Source organism: Lepidochelys kempii, chromosome 10 (genome assembly GCF_965140285.1).
Source record: "Lepidochelys kempii isolate rLepKem1 chromosome 10, rLepKem1.hap1, whole genome shotgun sequence".
In the NCBI taxonomy this organism is placed as follows: Eukaryota; Metazoa; Chordata; order Testudines; family Cheloniidae; genus Lepidochelys; species Lepidochelys kempii.
In genome coordinates, this window is record NC_136389.1 from 43,205,917 (window position 1) to 43,232,210 (window position 26,294).

The following is a 26,294-nucleotide window of genomic DNA, read 5'->3' on the forward strand; positions in this document are numbered from 1 at the left end:
TGTCTACACGGAGCCAGGGGTGTGATTCCCAGCTTGAGCAGACGCACTCATGCTAGCTCTCATTGAGCTAGTCTGCTAAAAATAGTAGTGTAGCCATGGTAGCGAAAGCAGCAGCACAGATTAGCCCCCATCGAGTATAAACCTGCCCAGACCCCAGGGCTATGTTCTTGAGGCAGCTAGACCATGCCTCCATTGCCAGTGCTACCACAGCCACACTACTATTTTCAGCATGCTAGCTCAATAGGCGCTAGTGTGAGTATGTCTACTTGAGCTGGGAACCACACTCACACCTCTATCTAGATATGGCTTTTGATTTATGCACCTGGTATGAGAGAGCTTTTTTCCCTATCTTTATTACTGTAAGGCTGCTATTCTGTCATGGAGGTTGCAGAAATCATGGATTCTGTGATTTTGGCAACCTCTGGTTACTTTTGCAGCTGGCAGCCCTGGGAACAGTCAGCCCCCGGAAGCGCCCAAGCACTGGTCCCAGGAGCAGCCCTGGAGGCCAGCCGCACCAGCCAATGCTCAGGCGGCCACAGGGAGCCCCCAAGCAGTGGTCTTGGGGGCTGCCTGGAATCAGCCACACTAGCCACTGCTCAGGTGGCCCCAGGGAGCACCCGAGCAGTGGTCCTGGAGGCCTTGCAGCAACAGGTGGTTGGGGGCAGTCAGCCACCGCAGGGGCTAGCCGTCAGCCCCCGGGGCCCCACGAGCTGCTAAGTTTTAGTCAGGGGTATTTATATAGTAAAAGTCTTGGACACGTCACAGGCCATGAATGTTTGTTTATTGCCCATGATCTGTCCATGACTTACTAAAATACCCATGACTAAATCTTAGCCTTCACTGTAAGTCACTAACAAATGCTGCACCATGGAACTAGGGTTAGAGTTAAAATGATACCCACTGTTTTCTTTCCTGCACTCACATCCCTCCACTTGGAGGGCACACTCAGTCGCTCACAGTTCCAGAATGATTACCAACCACATTCTGCCTGAGGCAGATAAGATACTGCCCATGCAGGTAGAAGCAGAAAGGAATAAAGGGGGAATAGGATGCGTTATGGGACTAATGTCGAGTAACAGGAGTTTATAGCATTAGAGGTCTACGTGAACAGACGTATACAGTTAACTTTCAGAGGGGTAGCTGTGTTAGTCTGTATCAGTAAAAACAACAAGGAGTCCTTGTGGCACCTTAGAGACTAACAAATTTATTTGGGCATAAGCTTTTACGGGCTTTCACCCACTTCATCAGATGTATGGAATGAAAAAAAGTTAACTTTCAGTATGTCAACTTGCTTGGTAAACTCTTCAGTCCCTTTAGAACCCAGATGTTCATCTGATCAGAAGGCTGAAGAACCTATTGTTAGAAATAACTTACCAACTGAGATTGAAACAATGTTAATCATGCAGACGGTGATCCAGCAAGGACAACTTTGACTTTGTATGCATTATCCTCTACACCAGTGGTTCTCAAACTTTTGTACTGGTGACCCCTTTTAAATAGCAAGTCTCTGAATGCGATTCCCCTTAAATATATAAAAAGTGTTTTTAATGAATAACATCATTATAAATGCTGGATGCAAAGCGTAGTTTGGGGTGGAGGCTGACAGCTTGCGACCCCCCCCCCATGTAATAACCTTGCGACCCTGAGAGGTCCCGACCCTCAGTTTGAGAACCTGCTCTATACAAGGTGTGCCAAAACAACTTGTGGGACTCAAGTGATTATGTTGGGGGGGGGGGGGGGGGAGGAAGAGAGAGAGAAGAACTAAAGAACAACAAATAAGATTGCTAGAGAGAGTAACTTTGAAGTGACGGTACTATATAAATGAGACTCAGATAGGACAATTATGTTTAAAATCACAGGGGGGAAAATATCTCCTTCACTACCACTGTGCAAGTTCTAATTTCATATCATCTGAGGATTGAACCCTCATTTTATATGCTGCCTGTAAAGCACCATATACTTGCGTAAGGCTATACAGATAATAGGGTGTCTCCTGGACAGCAGGATGATACAATAGAAGCAAGATTTTGTCAATTAAAAGACCTTCAACTTGAAAAAAATCACTTTCAGAAAAAGTATTGTTACGAACAACACTGAAGATTACAAGTTTTATGTTTCTTTACTTTGGGCATCTGACACTGGAGTATAGTTTACCCTTCCTTCACTAGCATGACCACCCTACTAAGGTACCACTCTGGGGGGCACTCACCTATACACTCTTCTCAAGGCCCTGCTAGAGGGTCCCTTGGCCTCCACTAGAGCTGTCTAGATTAGTAGTTCTGCCTGGAGTCATCTCAGGTCCACTCCTCCTTCCCCTCTACTAACCTAGACAGCTCAAGTGCAGGCCAAGGGACATCTACACAGGGCTTTGCCTTTAAGTGGAAGCTTCCTGTGGGAGAATACCTTCATCTTCTGTCAGCACTCAGTTATCAATGATGCAGGCAGCTATAGGGCCATAATCTCCACATGGGAGAAGACCTGCTTCAGTTTTCAATTATTATTTGAACATCTGATTCAAGACGACATCTGAGGCTCTGCGAACATTCCTGTGCTCAAACAATGCTCCCCTGGGGATGGAGCTTCAGTCGATTGGCAAGGAATTCCCCCCGAGGTTTTGAGAAGTCTCTGGTACATTTGGGTGGAACTATGGGAGACCAAAGATTTGAAGATTGTGCTGGTTTACTCCAGATCTATGGTTACCATGGCACAGAAGGTTCATCTGCATGGGGTGGGGGTTCACAGCCTAAAACTATCATTAACAAGGATATCCTTTAACTATCCTTATCCAAGCAACTATACCAAAAGAAACACTGTCCCCAGAAAAGAGATAAATGTGTGTCCTTAGTGCAAGACTGATTTTGATAGCTTCCAGCAAGTAAGCTGATAGCTCCCTATTTCATGGTCAGTCACTGCCTCCTCCCAAGCTGTACAGAACATCTGCTTCTCTATCTAGCCATTTCTTTACTTTGAGGAACTTCCCTTCTTGTCAGTCAGCTTCAGACAAACTGAGAACCACCAATAAAGCTGCCCCCTCCCCACACACCCCTGGCAATTGATACAGCTGATAAATAACTATTCTGTTCCAAAAATGGCATATCATGGGCAGACATTACCTTACTTTCACCTTACCTTGCTATACTGATGAGATTCTAATGACCTCATTTGGGGGGCCAGGAACAGAGTCATTTTCCTGCTTTTTGCTTATGCATATTTGCAAGAATTCTAGCATCAGTATTTTACTACCTTTTGATATCAGTGTCTGCTCTTTTGTAAGCAATAACTGAGCAAACACAGCAAGGACTCTGCTGATCCAAGACTGACATTTTCCCGAGCAGCATTTTTCTTCTTTAGTAAATAGCTCAGTGAAAGGTACCACAGTGACAGATCCAAGGAAGCCATCTATATGTCCACAGAATAAGTGCATCGCCTGGACTACAGAACAAGCTTCCCAGAAACACTACCTGTTAATGCTCCCATCAAATTTGACCTGAAGGGACACTGGGGCGGCAGAGAGGACTGAGTTCTGTCTACATAGTCCTTTCAATTCTTGTCATCACCTCAAAGACTGCCAAGAAGGGGTCACAGTGCAATTAGTGACTGGCTGACACCTATCCATTAGGAACCAAACAGACCAACAAGTTTCACTTAGGCCACCAAACTGTCACTGCTGGATTCAGACTTGTGATATAGCAGCAAAAGGCTCTTAGAATCAAAGAATATCAGGGTTGGAAGGGACCTCAGGAGGTCATCTAGTCCAACCCCCTGCTCAAAGCAGGACCAATCCCCAATTTTTGCCCCAGATCCCTAAATGGCCCCCTCAAGGATTGAACTCACAACCCTGGGTTTAGTAGGCCAATGCTCAAACCACTGAGCTATAGTCCCAGGACCTCTTCTCCAACCGGTATTCCCCACCATTCTCAAAACATGTATCATGGTGGCCACCATTCTGCCAGTTGAAGTTGGGATTCAATAAAAATCTCTCCTGAACAGGCCAGATGGGTTACTATAAAGGAACACAAAATTTACACTCCCACTAGTCAGAGAAGGCAGAGTGTGACGCCAGCTGCGATCTCTGCACCACAAGTTGTCTCTCGTGAATTTTTAGCACTTCTTAAAATTTAAAACATCTGAAATCCCCAGCATTTTAAAAGCAGGAAGGAATTCTTACCAAAACTGCAGTGTTTTGGATCACCTAGGAAAGAAATCAAAGCTGTTCAAAATTAAGGAGGTAAAGAATCTCGGATTTTTAGGTTAAATGTTCACCTTTTAAAAATATCTATTTCTATCTATATATATATATCCCATAGACTCATAGGACTGGAAAGGACCTCAAGAGGTCATCTAGTCCAGTCCCTTACACTCAAGGCAGGACTAAGTATTATCTAAACCAGTAGTCACCCATCAGTCGATCGCAATCCATTGGTCAATCCTGGAGACTCTCCTAGTCTATCACTGTCTCCGGTGATGCAGCTGGGCTCCCTGGTTGCCCCGCCAGACACCACTCCTGGAAGCAGCCAGCATGCCCCTGTGGCCCCGTGGCTGGCAGGGGTCCCCGCATTGCTCCTGTCTATAAGCACCGCGCCTGCAGCTCCCACTGGCTGGGCACGGGGAACTGTGTCCAATGGGAGCTGCAGGGGGCTGTGCCTGCAGAGAGGAGCACCCCAGGAGCTGCAGGGGCACACTGGCCCCTTCCAGGAGCGGTGTGGAGCCGGGGCCGCCTGAGTTAAGTGCTGCCCCCTTCAATGGGAAGGTTCTGAATGGCTCTGCAGCATTAAGACCAGGAGTAGCATGAGTACAGCAGACCCAGCTACACTGGACCAGCATTTCTCTTCCACTACCCAACCTGCAGCCTCCCAGAGCCAGCTCCCCATATGCCCTCCTGCACCCCAAGCCCCTGCCCCAGCCCTAAGCCCCTTCCTATAGCCAGCACACCATACTCCCTCCTGCACCCCAAGCCTCCACCCCAGCCATGAGCCCCCTCCCAGAGCACCCCGACACTCTGCCCCAACCTGGAACCCCCTCCTGCACCCAAACTCCCTCCCAGAGCTTGCACCCCTCACCCCCTCCCAAACCCCTGTCCCACGCTCAGCCCAGAGCCCCCTCCCACACTGCAAACCCCTCGATCCCAGCCCAGAACCTGCACTCCCTCCCATACGCCAACTCCTTGCCCCAGCCTGGTGAAAGTGAGTGAGGGTGGGGGAGAGGGAGAGAGGGAGCGAGCGGGGCAGGGCCTCAGGGAAGGAGTGGGGTAGATTCTGGGTTGCCCTTAAATTCAAAAAGTGATTTGGGCATAAAAAGGTTGGAGACCACTGATCTAGACCATCCCTGACAGGTGTTTTCTAACCTGCTCTTAAAAATCTCCAATGATGGAGATTCCACAACCTCCCTTGGCAATTTATTCTCCCAGATCCCTTTCCATAGTACTCCTTCCTAGGCAGTCATTTCCAATTTTGTATGTACACATCTGATTGTTCCTTTCTAAGTGGAATACTTTGCATTTGTCCTTATTCAATTTCACCCTTTTTACTTCAGGCCATTTCTCCAGTTTGTCCAGATCATTTTGAATTTTAATCCTATCCTCCAAAGCACTTGCAACCCCTCCCAGCTTTGTATTGTCCACAGATTTGTAAGGGTGCTCTCTATGCCATTATCTAAATAACTGATGAAGATATTGAACAGAACCAGATCCAGAACAGATCCCTGTGGGATCCCACTCAATATGCCCTTCCTGATAACTATTCTCTGGGAACAGCTTTCCAACCAGTTATGTGCCCACCTTATAGCAGTTCCAGCTAGGTTGCATTTTCCTAATTTATGAGAAGGTCATGCAATACAGTATCAAAAGCCTTACTAAAGTCAAGATATACACCAACTACGGCTTCCCCCATCCACAAGGCTTGTTACCCTGTTAAAGAAAGCTATCAGGTTGATTTGACATGATTTGCTCTTGACAAATCCATGCTCACTCTTACTTATCACTTTATTATCTTCTAGGTGTTTGCGAATTGATTGCTTAATTATTTGCTCCATTATCTTTCTGGGTACAGAAGTTACGCTAACTGGTCTGTAATTCCACAGGTTGTCCTCATTTCCCTTTTTATAGGTTGGCACTATATTTGCCCTTTTCCAGTCTTCTGGAATGTCTCCTGTCTTCCATGACTTTTCAAAGCTAATCACTAATGGCTCAGATATCTCCTCAGTCAGCTACTTGAGTATTCTAGGATGTACTTCGTCAGGCCGTGGTGACTTGAAGATATCTAACTTGCCTAAGCAATTTTTAACTTGTTTTTCCCTATTTTAGCCTCTGACCCTACCTCATTTTCACTGGCATGCATTATATTAGATGACCAATCGCTACTAAACTTCTTGGTGAAAACTGAAACAAAAAACTTCTGACATTTCCACATTTTCTGTTATTGTTCCTCCACCCCCCATTGAGTAATCCCTACTGTCCACAGCATAGCCACAGCCCCAATGCAAAAGCTTCAATTCAAATCCAAACTAGGTGGTTGACAGTGACCTCAGGCATGAACAGAGACCCATGCCTTTCATTAAAAAAAAGGAGAGTAAAGGGCCTGGTTTTCCAGTTTTCAAGTTGCAGTGGGGGAGGTTTAGATTGGATATTAGGAAAAACTTTTTCACTAAGAGGGTGGTGAAACACTGGAATGCGTTACCTAGGGAGGTGGTAGAATCTCCTTCCTTAGAGGTTTTTAAGGTCAGGCTTGACAAAGCCCTGGCTGGGATGATTTAACTGGGAATTGGTCCTGCTTTGAGCAGGGGGTTGGACTAGATGACCTTCTGGGGTCCCTTCCAACCCTGATATTCTATGATTCTATGATTCTATGATTCCTGCACCATTTCCCCTAAATTCTTCATATGCTGAAAAAATGGAGAATCTCCTTCCATTTTGCCTAAACTTTATACCAGGGGTGGGCAAACTTTTTGGCCTGAGGGCCACATCAGGGTTCCAAAACTATATGGAGGGCCGGGTAGGTAAGGCAGTGCCTCCTCGAACAGCCTGGCCACCACACCCTATCCACCCCCTCCCACTTCCCGCCCCCGACTGCCCCCCTCAGAACCCCTGACCCATCCAACCCCTCCGCTCCTTGTCCCCTGACTGCCCCCTCCTGGGACTCCACCCCCATCCAACCTCCCCCACTCCCGTCCCCATCCACACCCCCGCCCCGACAGGCCCCCGGGACTCCCACGCCTATCCAACCGCCCCCTGTCCCCTGACTGCCCCCCCCCCCGGGACCCTCTGCCCCTTATCCAACCCCCCCACTCCCCGCCCTCTTACCATGCCGCTCAAAGTGGCAGGACTGGCAGCCACGCCAGCCGGACGGAGCCACCCACGCCGCTGCGCTGCCCAGCAGGAGTTCACAACCCCACCTCCCAGAGTGCTGGTGACACGGTGAGCTGGGGCTGCCGGGGGGGGCTAGTCTCCCTGGCTGGGAGCTCAAGGGCTGGGCAGGACGGTCCCACGGGCCACAGTTTGCCCACCTCTGCTTAATACCCTCACCCTGGAGGTTTTCCCTAACACTATCCTCTTTCCAGCTAAGCTAAAGACTAGACTGTTCTCCTACTGACCCTGATGCTACTGCTCTCAAGGTACTTTTATATTACAAAGGAAAGCAGAAACACTAAAGGTGAGCACCCAGACTACCCGAGGGAACAGGAAATGGAGCAAATGGAACACATACCAGGGAGCACACGGTTTCAATATAGGTTTCAGAGTAGCAGTCGTGTTAGTCTGTATTCGCAAAAAGAAAAGGAGTACTTGTGGTACCTTCAAGACTAACCAATGCACCCGATGAAGTGAGCTGTAGCTCACGAAAACTTATGCTCAAATAAATTGGTTAGTCTCTAAGGTGCCACAAGTACTCCATTTCTTTTTGTTTCTATATACTGGTCCCAAAATGGTGACAGGGAGGGGACCTGTAGTCCTAAGTTTTACCTTTGCTGTTCATAGCACAGTAACTTTATTTAACCTCAGGAGTTTCTTTGGCTACATGAAAATCAAGAATATTAGGGTTGGAAGGGACCTCAGGAGATCATCTAGGACCAATCCCAAACTAAATCATACCAGCCAGGGCTTTGTCAAGCCTGACCTTAAAAACCTTGAAGGAAGGAGATTCCACCACCTCCCAAGGTAACCCATTCCAGTGCTTCACCAACCTCGTAGTGAAAAAGATTTTCCTAATATCCAACCTAAACCTCTCCCACTGCAACTTGAGACCATTACTCCTTGTTCTATCATCTGCTACCACTGAGAACAGTCTAGAGCCAATCTCTTTGGAACCCCCTTTCAGATAGTTGAAAGAAGCTATCAAATCCCCCCCGCATTCTTATCTTCCACACCCTAAACAATCCCAGTTCCCTCAGCCTCTCCTCAGAAATAATGTGTTCCAGGCCTCTAATCATTTTTGTTGCCCTCCACTGGACTCTTTCCAATTTCTCCACATCCTTCTTGTAGTGTGGGGCCCAAAACTGGACTTGGTACTCCAGATGAGGCCTCACCAATGTTGACTAGAGGGGAACGATCACATCTCTCGGTCTGCTGGCAATGCCCCTACTTATACAGCCCAAAATTCCATTCGCCTTCTTGGCAACAAGGGCACACTGTTGACTCATATCCAGCTTCTCATCCACTGTAACCCCTAGGTCCTTTTCTGCAAAACTGCTGCCTAGCTACTTGGTCCCTAGTCTGTAGCGGTGCATGGGATTCTTCCATCCTAAGTGCAGAACTCTGCACTTGTCCTTGTTGAACCTCATCAGATTTCTTTTGGCCCAATCCTCTAATTTGTCTAGGTCCCTCTGTATCCTACCCCTACCCTCCAGCGTATCTACCTCTCCTCCCAGTTTAGTGTCACCTGCAAACTTGCTGAGGGTGCAGTCCACGCCATCCTCCAGATCATTTATGAAGATATTGAACAAAGCCGGCCCCAGAACCGACCCTTGGGGCACTCCACTTGATACTGGCTACCAACTAGACATGGAACCATTGATCACTACCCGTTGAACCCAACAATCTAGCCAGCTTTCTATCCACTTTATCGTCCATTCATCCAGCCCATACTTCTTTAACTTGCTGGCAAGAATACTGTGGGAGACCATATCAAAAGCTTTGCTAAAGTCAAGGAATAATACATCCACTGCTTTCCCCTCATCCACAGAGCCAGTTATCTCATCATAGAAGGCAATTAGGTTAGTCAGGCATGACTTGCCCTTGGTGAATCTATGCTGACTGTTCCTGATCACTTTCCTTTCCTCTAAGTGCTTCAGAACTGATTCCTTGAGGACCTGCTCCATGATTTTTCCAGGGGCTGAGGTGAGGCTGACTGGCCTGTAGTTCCCAGGATCCTCCTCCTTGGTGCAATCACATACACCAACTCCTCTAGCACGCTCGGATGCAGAGCATCCGGCCCCATGGACTTGTGCTCATCCAGCTTTTCTAAATAGTCCCGAACCACTTCTTTCTCCAGAGAGCTGATCACCTTCTCCCCATGCTGTGCTACCCAGTACAGAAGTCTGGGAGCTGACCTTGTTCGTGAAGACAGAGGCAAAAAAAAGCATTGAGTACATTAGCTTTTTCCACATCCTCTGCCACTAGGTTGCCTCCCTCATTCAGTAAGGGGTCCACACTTTCCTTGACTTTCTTCTTGTTGCTAACATACCTGAAGAAACCCTTCTTGTTACTCTTAACATCTCTTGCTCGCTGCAACTCCAGGTGTGATTTGGCCTTCCTGATTTCACTCCTGCATGCCTGAGCAATATTTTTATACTCTTCCCTGGTCATCTGTCCAATCTTCCACTTCTTGCAAGCTTCTTTTTTTGTGTTTAAGATCAGCTAGTAATTCACTGTTAAGCCAAGCTGGTCGACTGCCATATTTACTATTCTTTCTACACATCCGGATGGTTTGTTCCTGTAACCTCAATAAAGATTCTTTAAAATACAGCCAGCTCTCCTGGACTCCTTTTCCCCTCATGTGTCCATATGTCAAGTGTCAGTATGAAATTTCCAGAACATTATCTGATGCCCCCTCCCCTTCAACCCTGACCTGTGAGAACCCCTAGTCCAAGAGCGATAGGCAATGCAGTTATTACATGGTTTTGACCAATACGCTACTGCCACCTGTGCTGAGCTTGGTGTGTGTAAAACCCTCCACACTTAACTCACTGGTATTCCCATGGTGGTACAGGAAACAGAACTGTCAAATAAAGTCTGTCTTTGTCACTGCTTTAAAATTACTTACGGAAGATTTACTGGAAGCTGAAAGAACTGAAGCAATTACACCCCCCCACCGAAAGCAGAATACTGAGACAGTCTATTTGCCTGGGGAAATGGAAGGCAAGATTTTACTGAATAGGAAGCTTATGAAGAGCTCCGGAAGACATGTATGGAGACTGACAAACTTATTCCAAGCACAGGTCTGGAAAGACCAGAGAGCCAGGAGTAACACCACACCATATTTCCACACTTTCAGCTAGATCAGCAGTTCTCAACCAGAGGTCTGGGGCCCCCTTGGGGGCCACAAGCAGGTTTTGGGGGTCTGCCAAACAGCGCTGGCGTTGGTCTGGCTGGAGCCCAGGGCAGAAAGCCGAAGCCCCGCCGTGTGAGGCGGAAGCTCAGGGCCCTGAGCCCCACCATCCAGGGCTGAAGCAACTTAGCTTCGCGGGGCCACTTGTGGCATGGGGGCCCAAACAACTGCGTTGCTCGCTGCCCCCCAAAGCCAGTCCCAGCCTTTATATGCAGAAAAACAGTAGTTGTGGCACAGGTGGGCCATGGAGTTTTTATAGCATGTTGGGCGGGGGGGGGCATCAAAAAGAAAACGATCTAGAATCTTTGAACTAGGTAACTTCCCACTGTGATATTGAGGAAGTAGTGCCAATCCCTCAGCCAGGAAAACAGTCCAAACAATCCAGGTCCTGAAAGTGTGAAAATATTAACTTCATGGGTACTGGCTAATACCCAGATGTTTAAAAGCAATGTGTAGAGAAGGGGCTATGGCAGATATCACAGTGATGGGCAAGTGTTGTGGGGTAGCAGGCCAGAGCAGCTGCACAGACAGGCAGCCAATCAGAAAGGGCCTGTGGGGAGCCAATCAGGGCTGGGCAAGAGGCAGCCAATCAGGGCCAAGCTAGGCCCTACATAAAGGCTGCCCAGGCAAGAGGCAGGCAGTCTCTCCCAGACCTTCGAAGGAGGTGGTCTGTCTCCTGAGTGAAGGAGACCAGCACCCAGGACAGCGCAGTGCTGGGCAGGCTTATGGGAGCTGAGGAGAGCTCCAGCCCAATACCTGCCAGGCTGCAGGCCCTGATAGTAGGGCCTAAAAGGTGCAAGGGGGCCAAAGGGGAAGCAGCCCACGGAGGAGAAGCGGACAAGGGGAGTGAAGGAGGGCAGGGAAGCTGCATCAGAGGGTGCCTGGGTCCCCCCCTTGTGCTACACCTGTCCGTTAGGAGGGGCCATAGCAGACTACACCTGACCCCTGATAGAAGGGATTAGACTTTGGGGATGTGGTTGGCCACTGCAGCTGGGGTGAAGAGAGAAGACTGCTGTTAAACAACCCCCCCCCCCCCCCGCAAGGGGGCGAGGGTGGACTTGGGGGCACTGCTGGAGGGCAGTGTCCTGAAAAGGACACTTGGAGCAACACAGGTCGAGACACCAATTGAGGGTGAGAGACTGATGGGACACCACCAGCAGAGGGCGCTCTGCATGAACTGAGCTAATTCCCAGAGTGAACAGCAGGAGGCGCTGCAGTGGTGAGTCCCAACCCCAGCACAGCAAGGTATAAATATGTAGTGGCAGTAGGGATATGGGCAGGAGGCTGGAATTGAATTTACTATGCTCCACTTTCAATGTAGAACCCTGGAAAGTGTTATTTTATTTTGGGAGGGGTGGGAAGGGGGGGTGCGCATGCGTGCATGCGCTCTAAGAAGTAAGGTGACCTGTAAAGGGGGGAAGGGGAGATTAGACATGTGCCCTTTCTGTTTCATCATGATAGATAAAAGGTACTCAGTTTGTTTAAGGTGGCTTCTTTGCTTTCTTAGAACTCTGTATTAGGAACGTTAAGTTTGGCTGTCCCTGGCTTTGCTAGACTTGCTGGAACTCTCAAATGAACACAGATATTTAAAAGTAAGTAAAGATGTCCTTTCTCAGTTATTTAAGTTAGGAAGTTTAATAGTCTGAATCAAAATCATTTCGCTCTTAGCCAGGCTTCATTTTCTCAATACTTCAATGTCATAACCCTACCAACTCTTCAGTCCCCAGACTTTTCCAAGGTAGACTAGACATGAATTTCTAATGAAAAAGTATGAATTTCTACTCCCAGATTTTTAAAATATCTTTATACAACAAAGCAGATCCACACACTTTTCTCCCTTGCAGTTCACCTTTAAAGGTGAAGAGGGAGTGCAGAAGGCTCTGAAGATACGAAAATGAAGAGGAATGGGCAAGTCTATATTTCCTCAACCATTTATTTGCATTTCTGGAGACAATGTTTTATTCCTTACTGGCTAGAGTACCCAATGGTAAATTTCTCCAGTGCAGCACAATGCTGAGATTCTTGCAGGTGGTGGAATCTGTACATTGCTCTTCCTTCCACACACAGCTCGCACTGCTCATTCTTCACTGGGGAAAGTCTTGCAGCCATGTCAGTCAACAAAACAGTACTCTTTGTCAAGGCAGCTCATAAAACCAAAGTGCAAAATGGAGACCTGAAAGGTAGGCTAATAAAGACACTCAGTATAAAAATGGAAAGCTCTCATGTGTTGCTTATATAAAGGTTTTGTGCTTTCAAAAAAGATCAAACCAGAGTGCCATTTATTTTTGAAGTTCATTCCCACTTCATATGTAACTAAGTTCAAATAAAGAAAACCAAGTTCCTGATGGATGTTGATTGCTGGCAAAGCCACAGACAAGCTGAGACTTCTGTGTTTCAGAGACTTATTTTTCTTCCCATCTTATCCTCCCTCTCCCTGTTAGTTCTGTCCATCTGTAGCATTACAACACCTAAACGGTCAGCTTTCTGGGACGGAAATTGTCATATTGTTTTTCTGCACAGCACACAGCAGCCCTGAAACCTTGATACAGATAGCTTACACTTGGGAAAGCAAACTGCCACAACTTCTCAGGAGGCTGAACTACAGCCACTAGAGAACCATTCCACCTAGCTATTCCACGAACACAGACCCACTGTGCATATAGTGTACAGAATTAGATAATTCCACATCTGCTAGTTTTAGTCACTGCAGAAGACTGTATAATTTTATTTTCCAGACTTTTTATTTTCCCTAGACTCCCCATTTCAGTTTTATTCTGTTATGTACTCTTTTTAAAAGTTTTCCATCATGCCCTATTTTAGTTATATCCATCGGCTTCTCCTCTAGTGGGGCTGGGTTTTTTTTTTTTTTTTTTTTTTTTTTTTAAGAACACTGATTTTTAGACTCATGACATTTCTTTGCATGGCTCATTGTATATGTGACCTTTTAAAAAAATAATCTGATCTAATGGTTTGGTCTGTGTTTTACTGAATGGCTTTACTGCATTGCTGCCCACAACCTGACACCACCCCTTGAAGTGTACCATACTTAATCTATCTGCAAATACGCAATTGTCAATATGCAGCTGGAATGTAACAAGCTTAACTCTGGATACATGACAATGGTTTTTAGTGCAACCTTTAATCAGGCTTTGTTACTTAACACCTTGCTTTCATTGCTCAAATGTTCTGCCACAATCTTACCTGAAATCAATCATTTATATATGAAAAGATTTAGTGCATCACAAATTTAAATAGTGCATCTCAAAGTGACTATATTTTAGCTATACAGTAGAACTTAAGAGTTCCAGACACCTCAGGAATAGAGGATGTCTAACTCTGAAATGTTCCATAACTCTGAAGAAGAGGTTAGACTTCAGCTGCACCGGGGGGGGGGGGGGTGGTTCTGCCCCACAGGATCACCAGGGCTCAGTGCTTTAGAGCTAGGGGGAGCACAGGGCTTCAGCCCTGCTCTGTCTTTTGGGGGGACACCAGAGGCTCAGGGCTTCAGCCCCCCAGCTCTGTTCCCAGCTGGGGTGGGGGGAGGAGAAGGAGGAAAGAATGAGCCAGCATTCCCACCTCCTGTCTAAAGCCCTAAGCGCCGGTGCTCCCAAGGGTCAGAAGCCCCAAGCCCTTTCCCTCAGAGCCCTAACTACGCCCCGCCACATTCCCCGGGGCGGCTGCAGCCCCAACCCCCCATGGCTGAAGCACTGAGCCTTTGCTCTTTTTTTGGTTTGCACTGCTGCCTGATTGAGGGCTTACCATTCCACAGGGTGTCTGGTTCACCACTAACTAACTCTGGGGCTCATATCTTTGAGGTTCTGCTGCAGGGGTGGGCAAGATTTTTGGCCTGGGGGCCACATCTGGGTGGGGAGATTGCATGCAAGGCCACGAATGTAGGGCTGGGGCAGGGGGTTGGGGTGTGGGAGGGAGTGTGGGAAGGGGCTCAGGGCAAGGGCTCGGGGTGCAGGAGGGATGTGGGGTGTACAAGAGGGCTCAGGACACAGGGTTGGGGTGCAGGAGGGGTGCAGCAGGGGGCTCAGGGCACGGGTCTGGGATGCAGGAGGGGTTTGGGCTCTGGCCCAGCGCCGCTTGTCTTGAGCGGCTCCGGGGTGGCAATAGCGCACTCAGGCAGGCTCCCTGCCTGCCCTGGCCCCGTGCCGCTCCCGGAAGCGTGCCAGTCCCTACGGCCCCTGGGGGCGGGGAAGGGAGGGGGCAGAGGGCTCTGCACACTGTCCTCATCTGTGGGGCTGCAGTTCCCCATTCCCAGCCAATGGGAGCTGCGGGGGGCGGTGCCAGCAGGCGAGGGCAGTGCACAGAGCCCTCTGCCCCCTGCTCCACAGGGACGTGGTCGGTGCGGGGCCAGGGAAGGCAGGGAGACTGCCTTAGCTCCGCGGCGCCACAGGGGTGGCAATCCCACAGACCGGATACAAAGCCCTGATGGGCTAAATCTGTCCAGCAGGCCATAGTTTGCCCACACCGTTCTACTGTATCTGCATAAAATAATCAGAACTGGCATTTGCAAAACTTTGAAGTTTGAAGACGTGCTTGTACCCGTTTTTGCTTCTGATGAATTACCATCCCATCCTCAATTCATGTTCACATTGCAAATATTAGGCCTTAATTAGAAATAACTAATCTTTGTTACCATCCACTGGTAGGAAAAACCTAGATTTAGTCATACGGAGTAGCACAGCAGAATTGAGAAAATTATATCCTATAGTCTGAAATCTTTAATTCTCAAGAACAGTCATCCCCCACAAATATGGTCCTATCACAGTTTGCAAACTTGAAACCTGAAAAGTAGTGTTCACTTTAAAAAAATTCATTAGAAACAGCTTATTACACAAGTTATTCCTCTGCAGCGTTCCAAACGCTACACTGCATCCTTGTGCTTGTACATGAGATCCAAAATCGCAAACTGATTTGAAACTGATTTCAGCAAGATGACAAGAAACTATGGTTAATTTTCATTGTAAACAAAACCTGAAATAGTTAATTTTGAATTTGGGTTTATTTTAAAAAAAGTGATTAAGAGGAAAGAAATTGGGTTTTAAACATTCTGTACTGAACTGAAGAGCAGGAATTAAAAGTAGAAGATTCCTGGGGAGAAAGGGGGGAGGAGGATTACATAATTCCATAGTCCCTGCCATATCAATTGGATTTAATGTGCTGCTATAGGATACTGGGGCCTACAACAGATTAGAAGTTTCAACCCCTAGTGCAGTGGTTCTCAAACTGTGGGTTGGGACCCCAAAGTGGGTCACAACCTGTTTTAATGGGGTTGCCAGGGCTGTTAAATTTGCTGGGGCTTGAGAATGAAGCCAAAGTCCAAGTCCCACCATCCAGGGCTGAAGCTCTCAAGCTTCTGCACCCCCTAGGGTCAGGGGGAGGAGGGCACGCCTCAGGCTTTGGTCCCCCTTCCTAGGGTCTCAAAGTAATTTTTGTTGTCAGAAGGGGGTCGCGGTGCAATGAAGTTGAGAAACCCTGCTCTAGTGACTTCAATGTCCCTTTGAAAAGGCAATTTTTTGTTTGGAGCAGCTTTCCTATTTCTCAGTGCTTACACAGGTTTTAAGTGGTAACATATTTAAAGTAATCAATTTGCCCATAAAACATGCAATTAAGTTTTCACTCTGACTAAAGGCAATTCTTCAGTTTAAGAAGAGAGACTTCATTGAGCTATAAACAATTGCCCTGTGCCTTGAGCTGCCAGGTACTCACCGAGTTGGGGTAGTTCAGATAGCAGATCTGACAAGGCATGTCCTGGGCTGATGATCTTGTGTTCATCTGACGTGTTCGAGACTTTTTACTTGGGTTAATTACATGACACTCAGCAAAAAGCTTCTCCAGGTTGCCATCAAAATACCTGCATGATGCACACAGGAAGGGGATGAGAATGTAACCACCACACTTAAAAATATGAACAGAAATAAAACAGAGGCAATAATTATCTAATAATTCTTTCTTTTCAAAGAATGTAGACCCTAATTTTCGATTAATTAAAGAATTTTGCTTGTACCCGAGGACAATTTCAATTCAAACTCTGTGTTAGTGTCTTTGATCAGGTTGTGCTTTTGAGTAAATTGTATTAAATTTACAGTTATGTCCAGAGTTTCAGGAAAACACTGTTCAAAGCCCTATTATTTTTAAAAAGAATAGGTCCAGACAATAACCCTTCATTTGAACACTGGTCAGGACTGTACTATAAAGACTTAGGAAACTAGCAAATGTATAACTTAAAGGAGATTTGGGGTCCTGAGTCCATTTCCCGTGGAAACGTATGGGTGTGTCACAGGGCACTGCCAAGTCCTCGTGTGCATTCCAGCCAAGTTAGTACACAAATCTGAGGGAGATGAAGACCAAGCATATGTTTAACCTTCACTTCCTATAACAAGGTAAAACTTAGATTGTGTGATTATGAATTTGAGTGACAACTAGGTATTGCCTGAATTGGGAAACAGGAACAAAGGCATCCTTCAATAAAACTGCACAGGACAATTTGATTCATGTCCAGTAAAGTAGAAGTGATGATGTGTTTTGGAGTCAAAACGCTGGTTAGGTTTTCTGACAGTCACCTGCTATTTAAAAAAAGCAAGTTGTTTTTTTAAAATTGATATTGTATAGGGCAATGAGAATGAGACAGGCAAACAAGTTGACAGGACAATTTGATTAGAGTGCTTCAGTCCCACAGACAGCAGTTTCCATCCTCACAGCTGAAAGCCTAATTGGCAATTAGCGTAGAAAGCCACAGATGAAACCACAGAGAAAGTCCAAGTGAATGTATATTCCAGTGCCCTTTGATCAAAAGAAGCTTAAGTTAAAGGGGGAACAGGAAGAGTTCTTCATACAATTCAATTTCTTTACACTAGTTTGTAACACCCTTGGAGCCTTTTGCGCCAGGTAAATAAGACTGAGACAGAGGAAAGGTTATCTGGTTTATTTTGTCTGTGAGCTCCAGCCTCATCCACAGGAAAGCTCCAGAACAGTAATCATGTCCTTATTCAAAGGAACAGGCCTTACTCAGACAAGAAAACAAAAGAGACCAACGCCAGGTCTACGCTACACATTTACCTCAGTGTAACTACGTTGCTCAGGGAGGTGAAAACACACACCTTGAGTAACAGTTATACTGACCTTAAACCCCATCTGCGCCGTGTAGACAACACTACGTCAGCAGAAGAGCTTCTTCAATTGACATACCTACCGCCTTTTGTGGAGGTGGAGTTAAGCTAATGGGAGAGCTGTCTCCCGTTGGCTTAGACAGCCTTCACCATAAGCGCTGCAGCTACCTGATGCAAGTTTGTAACGTAGATCTGCCCCAAGCATGTAACTTCTCTTTAGCTTTTACTGACAAAATCCATCCCAAGGTCTCAGGCAGAGTTTGTACGCTCCATTTCCCTGCATCACTGACCTAACCCGGCATTCAGGTTTGCAGCAAGTAAAGAAACTGTGGGTAGAGCCGGTAGAAAAATATCAAACCTGTCAAAGTTATTTGTTTGCCAAAATCTGATAAATGTTCTGACCAGTGCTAGTTACGAATTAGGCAAAGGTTCTCTTTTCCTATTTTAGGATTGTACTGCAATTTAAATTTTCCAGATAAATATTAGATATTTAATACCACTGTGGAAGTTACTGTGCTTACTTCTGATGGCAGATTGCAGCACCCTACTCTGTCACAGTACCACCATCAGATCAACTCAGGGAAGCGGAGAGCTACTTGATATAATAAAGCAAGTGCATCTGGCTCAGAATTTAGAATCCCCTGTGCAATTCACTACCTTCAGAGGGTTTCCCTAAGTGAAACTGGCCCTGTAATTAGAACTTGTAAACAATTCTGGGGCACAAGAAGCAGAATTCTTCCTAAAAAATTCTACAGGGAGCTAAGTTTGAGACAAATGTTGAAAGTCTCTCAAGCCTTCAAATCAATACTGTGACAAATGAACTATGGCATTTATATAGCCCCCCATTATTCTACTATCAGAATGCCTTACAGTCTAATTATTTTATTCTCCCAACACCTCTGAGGTATGGATAAAAGAGGCACAAACACTAAGTAAGTTGCCTGTGATGGACCAGAAAATGAACTAGGTCTCCCAAGTTGTAGGTCAGCACCCTAACTACACCCTCTTTCCTCTCTAAATTATTCCTGGGGGAATTCTGTGCCACTGCACAATTTCGCCAAAATTAACGTGCATGCAGAATTTCCTTTCCCCCACCACGACTGGACTCGGCAGAGCCCAGCTTCCTGGCAGCTGCAGTTCCCAGCATGCCCTGAGGGAAAGAGGACGGTGTGCAGGAAAATCAGTCCAAGCCTGGGACCGAGCATCAAGCTATTTCTCCTTCTAGATCCTTGGACTCTGGGAGCATGAGGGAATTGGTGTAAGTATCTGGGCTAGGGGTCCTCATGGTTGGGCTTTGGAGAGGAGGGGGTTCAGGTGTATTGGCTGGGGGGGCCCACAGGTGGCCTCGGGGGGGGAGGTTATCTGGCCCCCCAACTGGACTCGGGGGGAGAAGGGGGCAGAGAAACAGGAACTGGGTTGTCATAGAGGTTTCTTTAACTCTCTACTACTGGGGGAATTTGTGTGTGTCTGTACTGTTACAGACACACACACTTGCTGACAGGTATTTGGAAATAAATTACTAAAATAATTGAAATTGGCATGATTATGACAAATAACATTTGCAGAATTTTAAAGTATTGTGCGCAGATTTTTATTTTTATTATTATTTTTGGCACAATGTCCCTCAGGAGTATCTAATCATCATCAACATTCTAATATGAAGTGTTTTATTAGTTAAGTGGTGTCCCAAGCAGAGAGACTTCCATGCTCGGGACAGGTTAAAATACACTAATAAAACAAAAGGAGAAAAAATTTTCCACGAGTGATTTTCAGTTTGCCATTATTCATTCTTCATCTTCATTCCCCACCCCGCTTCCCTTTTAAAAAAAGCACCACTTTACTACCAAGTCTCACAGCCACTGCTACCCGCCCCGCCTCCTCCATCACAAGGCTGGCAAGTTGAAGAGCACTTTGGCAGAAGAGTTCAGGAAGATAATCATTCCCTTCTCTGTGAATTACAGAGCAGCAAGAGGATTTGACTTTGAAAACACATCAAAACATCACAAGTTCTTCCATGAGGCTGTGGCAGTTCCAGGTGACTCACCAAGCCAGACAGATAAACTCATTTCATTGCAAATGGCTCAACATGGGGGAACAAGAAGGGCAATTTGTTGTGACAGCTCTTCCCCCCCAAAAAAAGTTAGACAGTTAAATCTAATCCAGGTGGCGATTGCCCTAAAGTTACCACCATCCGATAGGTTTCAGAGTAGCAGCCGTGTTAGTCTGTATCCGCAAAAAGAAAAGGAGGACTTGTGGCACCTTAGAGACTAACAAATTGGATAGTGATTCAGTAGAACTGGATTTGATTGTCTTAATTCTATTCCCAGCAGACATTTGTCCATGTAGCTAGGTGTGTGGAGAACCAGTCATGGTTAAAGAAAATCTTTAAAAACCACATTATTTAATTTGCCCCAAATCAAGGCACCAGAATGCTGGTCTCTAGTGGGAACTACAAAGCCTCCTCTCACTGGGCAGTCCAAGGTTCTTGCTGCAAAGAAACAGCCTTCTCACACAAAATCTTCTCACGACAGCCGGAAGAGTAACTAGCTAACCTCTCCTTCCTGTCAAGTGGGGCTAACGCTGCTTCAATTGTTCTAGAGCCCAGGAGTTTTCAGCAATTCTCCTCGAGCTGTACATGTATTAAAAGGCTTTACACACCAAATTAAAAGCCTATTAATAGTTTGTAAATGAAATTCTATTCTCTACCACCATTAAGGGTAGGAATTCTGCTTCTTGTGCACCAGAATCATTTGCAAGTTCTAATTACAAAGAAAGGATGTAAAATGAGAACCAAAATTGATTCAATGAGCCCAAAAGGGATGTCAAAACATTCACAAAGGAAGAGATACTAAGGACATGAGCAAACTTCTTATGGTATAATCATAGAATTGGAAGGGACCTCAAGAGGTCATCTAGTCCAGTCCCTTGCACTCAAGTATTATCTAGATCAGAGGTGGGCAACCTACAGCCCGCGGGACTGTCCTGCCCGGCCCAGCCCCTGAGCTCCTGGCCCAGAAAGCTGTCCCCCAACCCCCGCAGCCACGCTGCTGTGCTCTGGGCAGCAGGGCTGCAGAGGCTGGCCTGACCCGCTGTGGTATGTGGCATAGCTGCCTGTCCTGGTGAGGCTGTGCTGCCAGCCACCAGTGCTCCAGGCAGAGTGGTAAGGGGGCGGGGAGCAGGGCGGGGCTGGATAGAGAGCAGGGGAGTTTGGGGTGAGGGTCAGGGAATGGTGGGTTGAATGGGGACAGGGGTCCCGGTGTGGGCAGTCAGGGGACAGGGAGAAGGGGTGGTTGGATGGGGCAGGGGTTCCAGGGTGGGCAGTCAGGAAGGGGAGGGATTGGATGGGGCAAGGGGGGGGTCCAGGGGACCAAGAGTGGAGGGGTGGATAGGGCAGGGGTCCCCAGGGGGCCATCAAGGAATGGGGGATTGGATGGGGCAGAAGTCCCAGTGGGGCCGTCGGGGTGAGAAGAGTGGCGGGGGGGTGTCAGGGGCAGACCATGCCTGGCTGTTTGGGGAGGCACAGACTCCCCTAACCGGCCCTCCATACAATTTCAAAACCCTATGCAGCCCTCAGGCCAAAAAGTTTGCCCGCCTCTGATCTACACCATCCCTGACAGGTGTTTGTCCAACTCTCTTAAAAATCCCCAATGATGGAGATTCCACAACCTCCCTAGGCAATTTATTCCAGTGCTTAACCACTCTGACAGTTAGGAATTTTTTCCTAATATCCAACCTAAACAGCCCTTGCTGCAATTTAAACCCATTGCTTTTTGTCCTATCCTCAGAGGTTAAGAACAATAATTTTTCTCCCTCCTCCTTGTAACAACCTTTTATGTTCTTGAAAACTGTTCAGAAAACTAAGTCAGAAGCGTCCTCTTAGGGCTCATTTATTCCATGTCCCCAATGTAGTATCACCTATAACAATACAATACAGCTAAGCTATTTTCTCAGCGTGTAGAGTACCTGAGGCAAACTACAGAGGACCCTACCTACAAGCTGGTCATAAATGTTGCAGCAAGGACTCTGATTTGTAGCACTGTGGTGCCACAGATTCAGGTAAATTTAAGAATGGAGTTTTAATGAATTACACTTGTGTGAGATGGCATTCCAGCAGTGGTGTTGGAGAACAGGCTTTTGATCCCTGGGGAAGTGCTGGAGATATTTTAGGGATCTGTCCCCTCACAAGAAGGTATTGAGGCTTTTAGGAGTAGGATGGGGATGTCTCTCTCCCCCACTCTCCTTTAAGGGCAGGCTGGAGACCTGAACTTCTAGTTTCCCCATCCCAACAGCCAACTGTTACCCCACTATTCCAATGTCAATATCCTCCATTGCACCCAACAAATGAGCATATTAATTTGGCATTACTCCACACCAGCCAGCAATTTAAATCATGCTGACATTTCAAATGTCATTAGGGTTATGAGTTAACATACCATTAAGATAATGGGGACAATTCACATCTGTTACAGCAGTTGTTTGCAGCAGTTTGCAGACTCAGATAAACACAGCGTAGGCATTAGAGCTCAATGTAAAATTTCTGAATTCTGTAGGAAGTGGTAAATTTGGGAACAGAATAGATTGGGCGTTGGCATGGTTCTTTGATGTTAGTTGAGAGACCACACAGCTTGTAATTCTCTTCAAATATAGTAAAGATATGGAGCCAAAAAATCTAGAATGCTTTAATAAATAAAAACTCATTGCATACCCATTATATTTGTTTATTTTATCAATGTCAAGTCAACTAGCAAGTCAAGTATTAGGCAGGCCAAAAGAATTCAAAGAGCAACTAGCGAAAGACAAAAAACAGCAAAAAAAATTTCATGTACATCAGAAGCAGGAAGCTTACCAAATAATCAATGGAGCCACTGGACAATCAAGGTGCTAAAGGAACACACAAAGAAGCCTAGGCCATTGTGGAGAAATTAAATGAATACTTTGCATCCATCTTCATTACAAAGGAAGTGAGGAAGATTCCCACACCTATGCCATTCTTTTTAGGTGACAAATCAGAGGAACTGTCCCAGATTGAGGTTCTGGAACAAACTCAAATTATACAGTAATAAGTCACCAGGACCAAATGGTATTCACCTGAGTTCTGAAGGAACTCAGATATGAAACTGCAGAACTACTAACTGTGGTTTAAAGAAAAGGAGTACTTGTGGCACCTTAGAGACTAACAAATTTATTTGAGCATAAGCTTTCGTGAGCTACAGCTCACTTCATTGGGTGTGATGAAACTGTGGTATGTAACCTATCACTTTAATCAGCCTCTGTACCAGATGACGGGTGGATAGTTTATATGACACTGAATTAAAACAAAAAAAGGCTCCAGGGACTCTCATGGCAATTCAGGCCAGTAAACCTAACTTCAGTACCATGCAAATTGGCTGAAACTATGGTAAAAAACAGAATTATCAGACACATAGATGAACATGTTTTATGAACCCAGTTATACTTTGGGCCTTCACATCCCCCAACAATAAGTTCAACAGCTTCATACAACACGCAGTGAAGTAGTACTTTATGTTGGTTTTAAATCTGCTGCCTATTAATTTCACTGAGTGACCCCTGTTTCGTGTGTTATGTGAAGGGGTAAATAACACTTCCTTATCATTTATTAACACCTCCACATCATTTATGATTTGATAGACCTCTATCATCTTCTCCCTTAATATTCTCTTTTTCCAAGATGAACAGTCCCAGTCTTTTTAATCTCTCCTCATATGGAAGCTGTTCCGTACCCTCAGTCATTTTTGTTGCCCTTCTCTGCACCTTTTCCATTTCTAATATATCTTTTTTGAGATGGGGCGACCAGAAATGCACACAGTAGTCGAGGTGTGTGCATACCATGGATTATATTTTCTGTCTTATTATACATCCCTTTCCTAATTGTTCCTAAGATTGTTAGCTTTTTTCCACTGCTGCTGCACACTGAATGGATGTTTTCAGAGAACTAGCCACAGTGACTGTAAGATCTCTTTCTTGAATGGTAACAGCTAATTTAGACCCCATCACTTTGGAAAAAATATTCCCAACTAGATTTACAACGCAGATTTTGCAATTATCAACAATGAATTTCATCTGCCATTTTGTTGCCCAGCCACCCAGTTTTGTGAGATCCCGTTGTAATTTTTCACAGTCCCTGGGGGACATCACTGTTTAACCTCTCTCCACTGTGAAAATGGACCATTCATTCCTACCTTTTGTTTCCTAGCCTTTAATGAGTTACTGATCAATTAGAGAACCTTCCCGCTTATCCCATGAATTCTTACTTTGCTTAACAGCCTTTGGTGAGAGACCTTGTCAAAGGCTTTCTGAAAGTCCAAGTACACTATATCCACTGGCTCAGCCTTGTCCACATGCTTGTTGACATCTTCAAAGAATTCTAATAGACTGGTGAGGCATGATTTCCATTTACAAAAGCCGTGCTGACTCTTCCGCCCCCCCCCCAACATATCATGTTCATATATGTGTCTGATAATTGTGTTCTTTACCATAGTTTCAACCAATTTGCCTGCTACTGAAGCTAGGTTTACTAACCCATAATTGTCATGAGAGTTCCTGGAACTTTAAAAAAAAAAACTGTCATATTTATTATCCTCCCATTATCTGGTACAGCGGCGGATTAAAATGGTAGGTTACATACCACAGTTAGTAGTTCGGTTATTCCATATTTGAGTTCTTTCAGAACTCAGTAACCGTTCAATTGATCACTTTGTTCCAAAACCTCAAGCTGGGATGGTTTCCTCAGATTTGTCACCTAAAAAGAATGGCTCAGGTGTGAGAATCTCCCTCACATCCTCTTCAGTGAAGACTAGTGCAGATAGTTCATTTAGCTTCTCTGCAATAACCTTGTATTCCTTGAGTGCTCCTTTAGTACCTCGATTGTTCAGTGGCCCCACTAATTGTTTGGCAGGCTTCCTGCTTCTGATGTACTTAACATTTTTGCTGTTAGTTTTTGTTTCTTTTGCTAGTTGCTCTTTGAATTCTCTTTTGGCCTGCCTAATTACATTTTTATACTCTACTTGCCAGAATTTATGCTTCTTAATATTCTCCTCAGTGCAATCTGATTTTTAATGGATATCTGTCTCTAACTACCTCTTTTACTCTGTTTAGTCGTAGTGGCATTTTTGGCCCTCTGTTTTTATTACTGTTATTATTTGGGATATACATTAAGTTTGAGCCTCTATTATGGTATTTTAAAAATGTTACTATGCCACTGGCAGGCATTTCACTCTTGTAACCGTTCCTTTTCTGTTCAACTTTCTTCATTTTTGTGTAGGTCCCTTTAAGGGAAATATTATTGGGTGGGTTTCATGGGTATTCCCCCCCCCACAAGGATATAAAATTTAATTTCATTATGATCACTAGGGTTAAGATTTGGCACAGGGATTTTTATTAAAGTTCACAGCCCTGCAGCCTGAGCCCCGCCACCCGGGGATGATGTGGAAGTCAGAGGTTTGTTAAAGTCATGGATTCCATCACCTTCGTGACCAAATTAAATCCTTTATTACTGAACTGTTCAGTTATATTCACCTCTTGGACCAGAGCCTGTGTGCCATTTAGCATTCAATCATGAATTGCCTCTCCCCTTGTGGATTCCAGGACTAGCTAGTCCAAGAAGTAGGCATTAATGGTGTCTAGAAATTTTATCTCTGTATCCCATCTCGAAGTGACATGTTCCCAGTCAATATGGGGATAACTGAAAACCTCTACCCTGTTATTACTGGGGTTTCAGTTTTCGTAGCCTCTCTAATCTACTTTAGCTTTTCACAGTCACCATCACCATTCTGGTCATGTAGTTCATAATATATTCCTACTGCTGTATTATTATTCAAGTATGGAATTTCTATTCATAGAGATTCAATGGTACAGTTTGATTTATTTAAAGGTTATTATTATATTTGACTGTTTTCTTTCATATGTAGTGCCACTCCTCCAGCAGTATGACCTACTCTGTCATTTGTATATGTTTTGTACCTTGGTATTACTGTGTCCCATTGATCATCATCTTTTCACCACTAGCCACTACTTTTCACCTGTGGTTGTCTTCCTCCTCTAACTGGCAAATTAGTAACAATTTCAGAGCAACTATTTCCCCTCCCTCCTTCCTTTCAATTTTTGCCAACAGCAGTTACTACACAGTTACAATGTGAAAAGTTTAAAAATGATCCTCAACACGTCATACTACACTAAAGGTTGGGGATAAAGCTCACTCAGACACACAAGTAAACTGGAATTCCTTGGCAAATTTCAGAGCAGATTTGGAAGTACTGAGATACCTCCAAGTACAAGTCACATGTTCAACTTTCTTCAAATCAGTTTCAAGCATTTTGGTAATACATGATCCTCAAAAAAAGGGTCAGGGATTTAGTACTGCCAAAAGGAGCCTACCGGAGTCAAAATCATGCACTGGTGGGATTGACAGAAGGGAGATTCTGTAGGCCAGAATTTGCTCTGACAGTTGTGCACCCCATTAGGTTTCAGAGGATTTGGGTGAGTAACTACCCCTTTAATTGGAGCTTTGTAAACAATTCTGATGCACAAGTAGTACAGTTCAGCTCACTCTCAGCTATGCTGGGATCTGGAAGGCTCAAAATAAATGAAATTTTTATTCCACCTATTTCCTGCTGCAAGA

The 26,294-nt window shown here is 45.5% G+C and overlaps 1 protein-coding gene across 2 annotated transcripts in view; it reads right to left on the reverse strand.

Annotated features, from left to right (window-relative positions):
• Positions 1-26,294, reverse strand: part of ARIH1 (ariadne RBR E3 ubiquitin protein ligase 1) — a 114,095-nt gene that overhangs the window by 38,570 nt on the left and 49,231 nt on the right. For both annotated transcript variants that reach the window (XM_073363118.2, XM_073363119.2), the window contains exon 3: positions 16,257-16,401. In XM_073363118.2, coding sequence (XP_073219219.1) covers positions 16,257-16,401 — 145 coding nt within the window. The remainder of the gene's footprint in view (positions 1-16,256; positions 16,402-26,294) is intronic.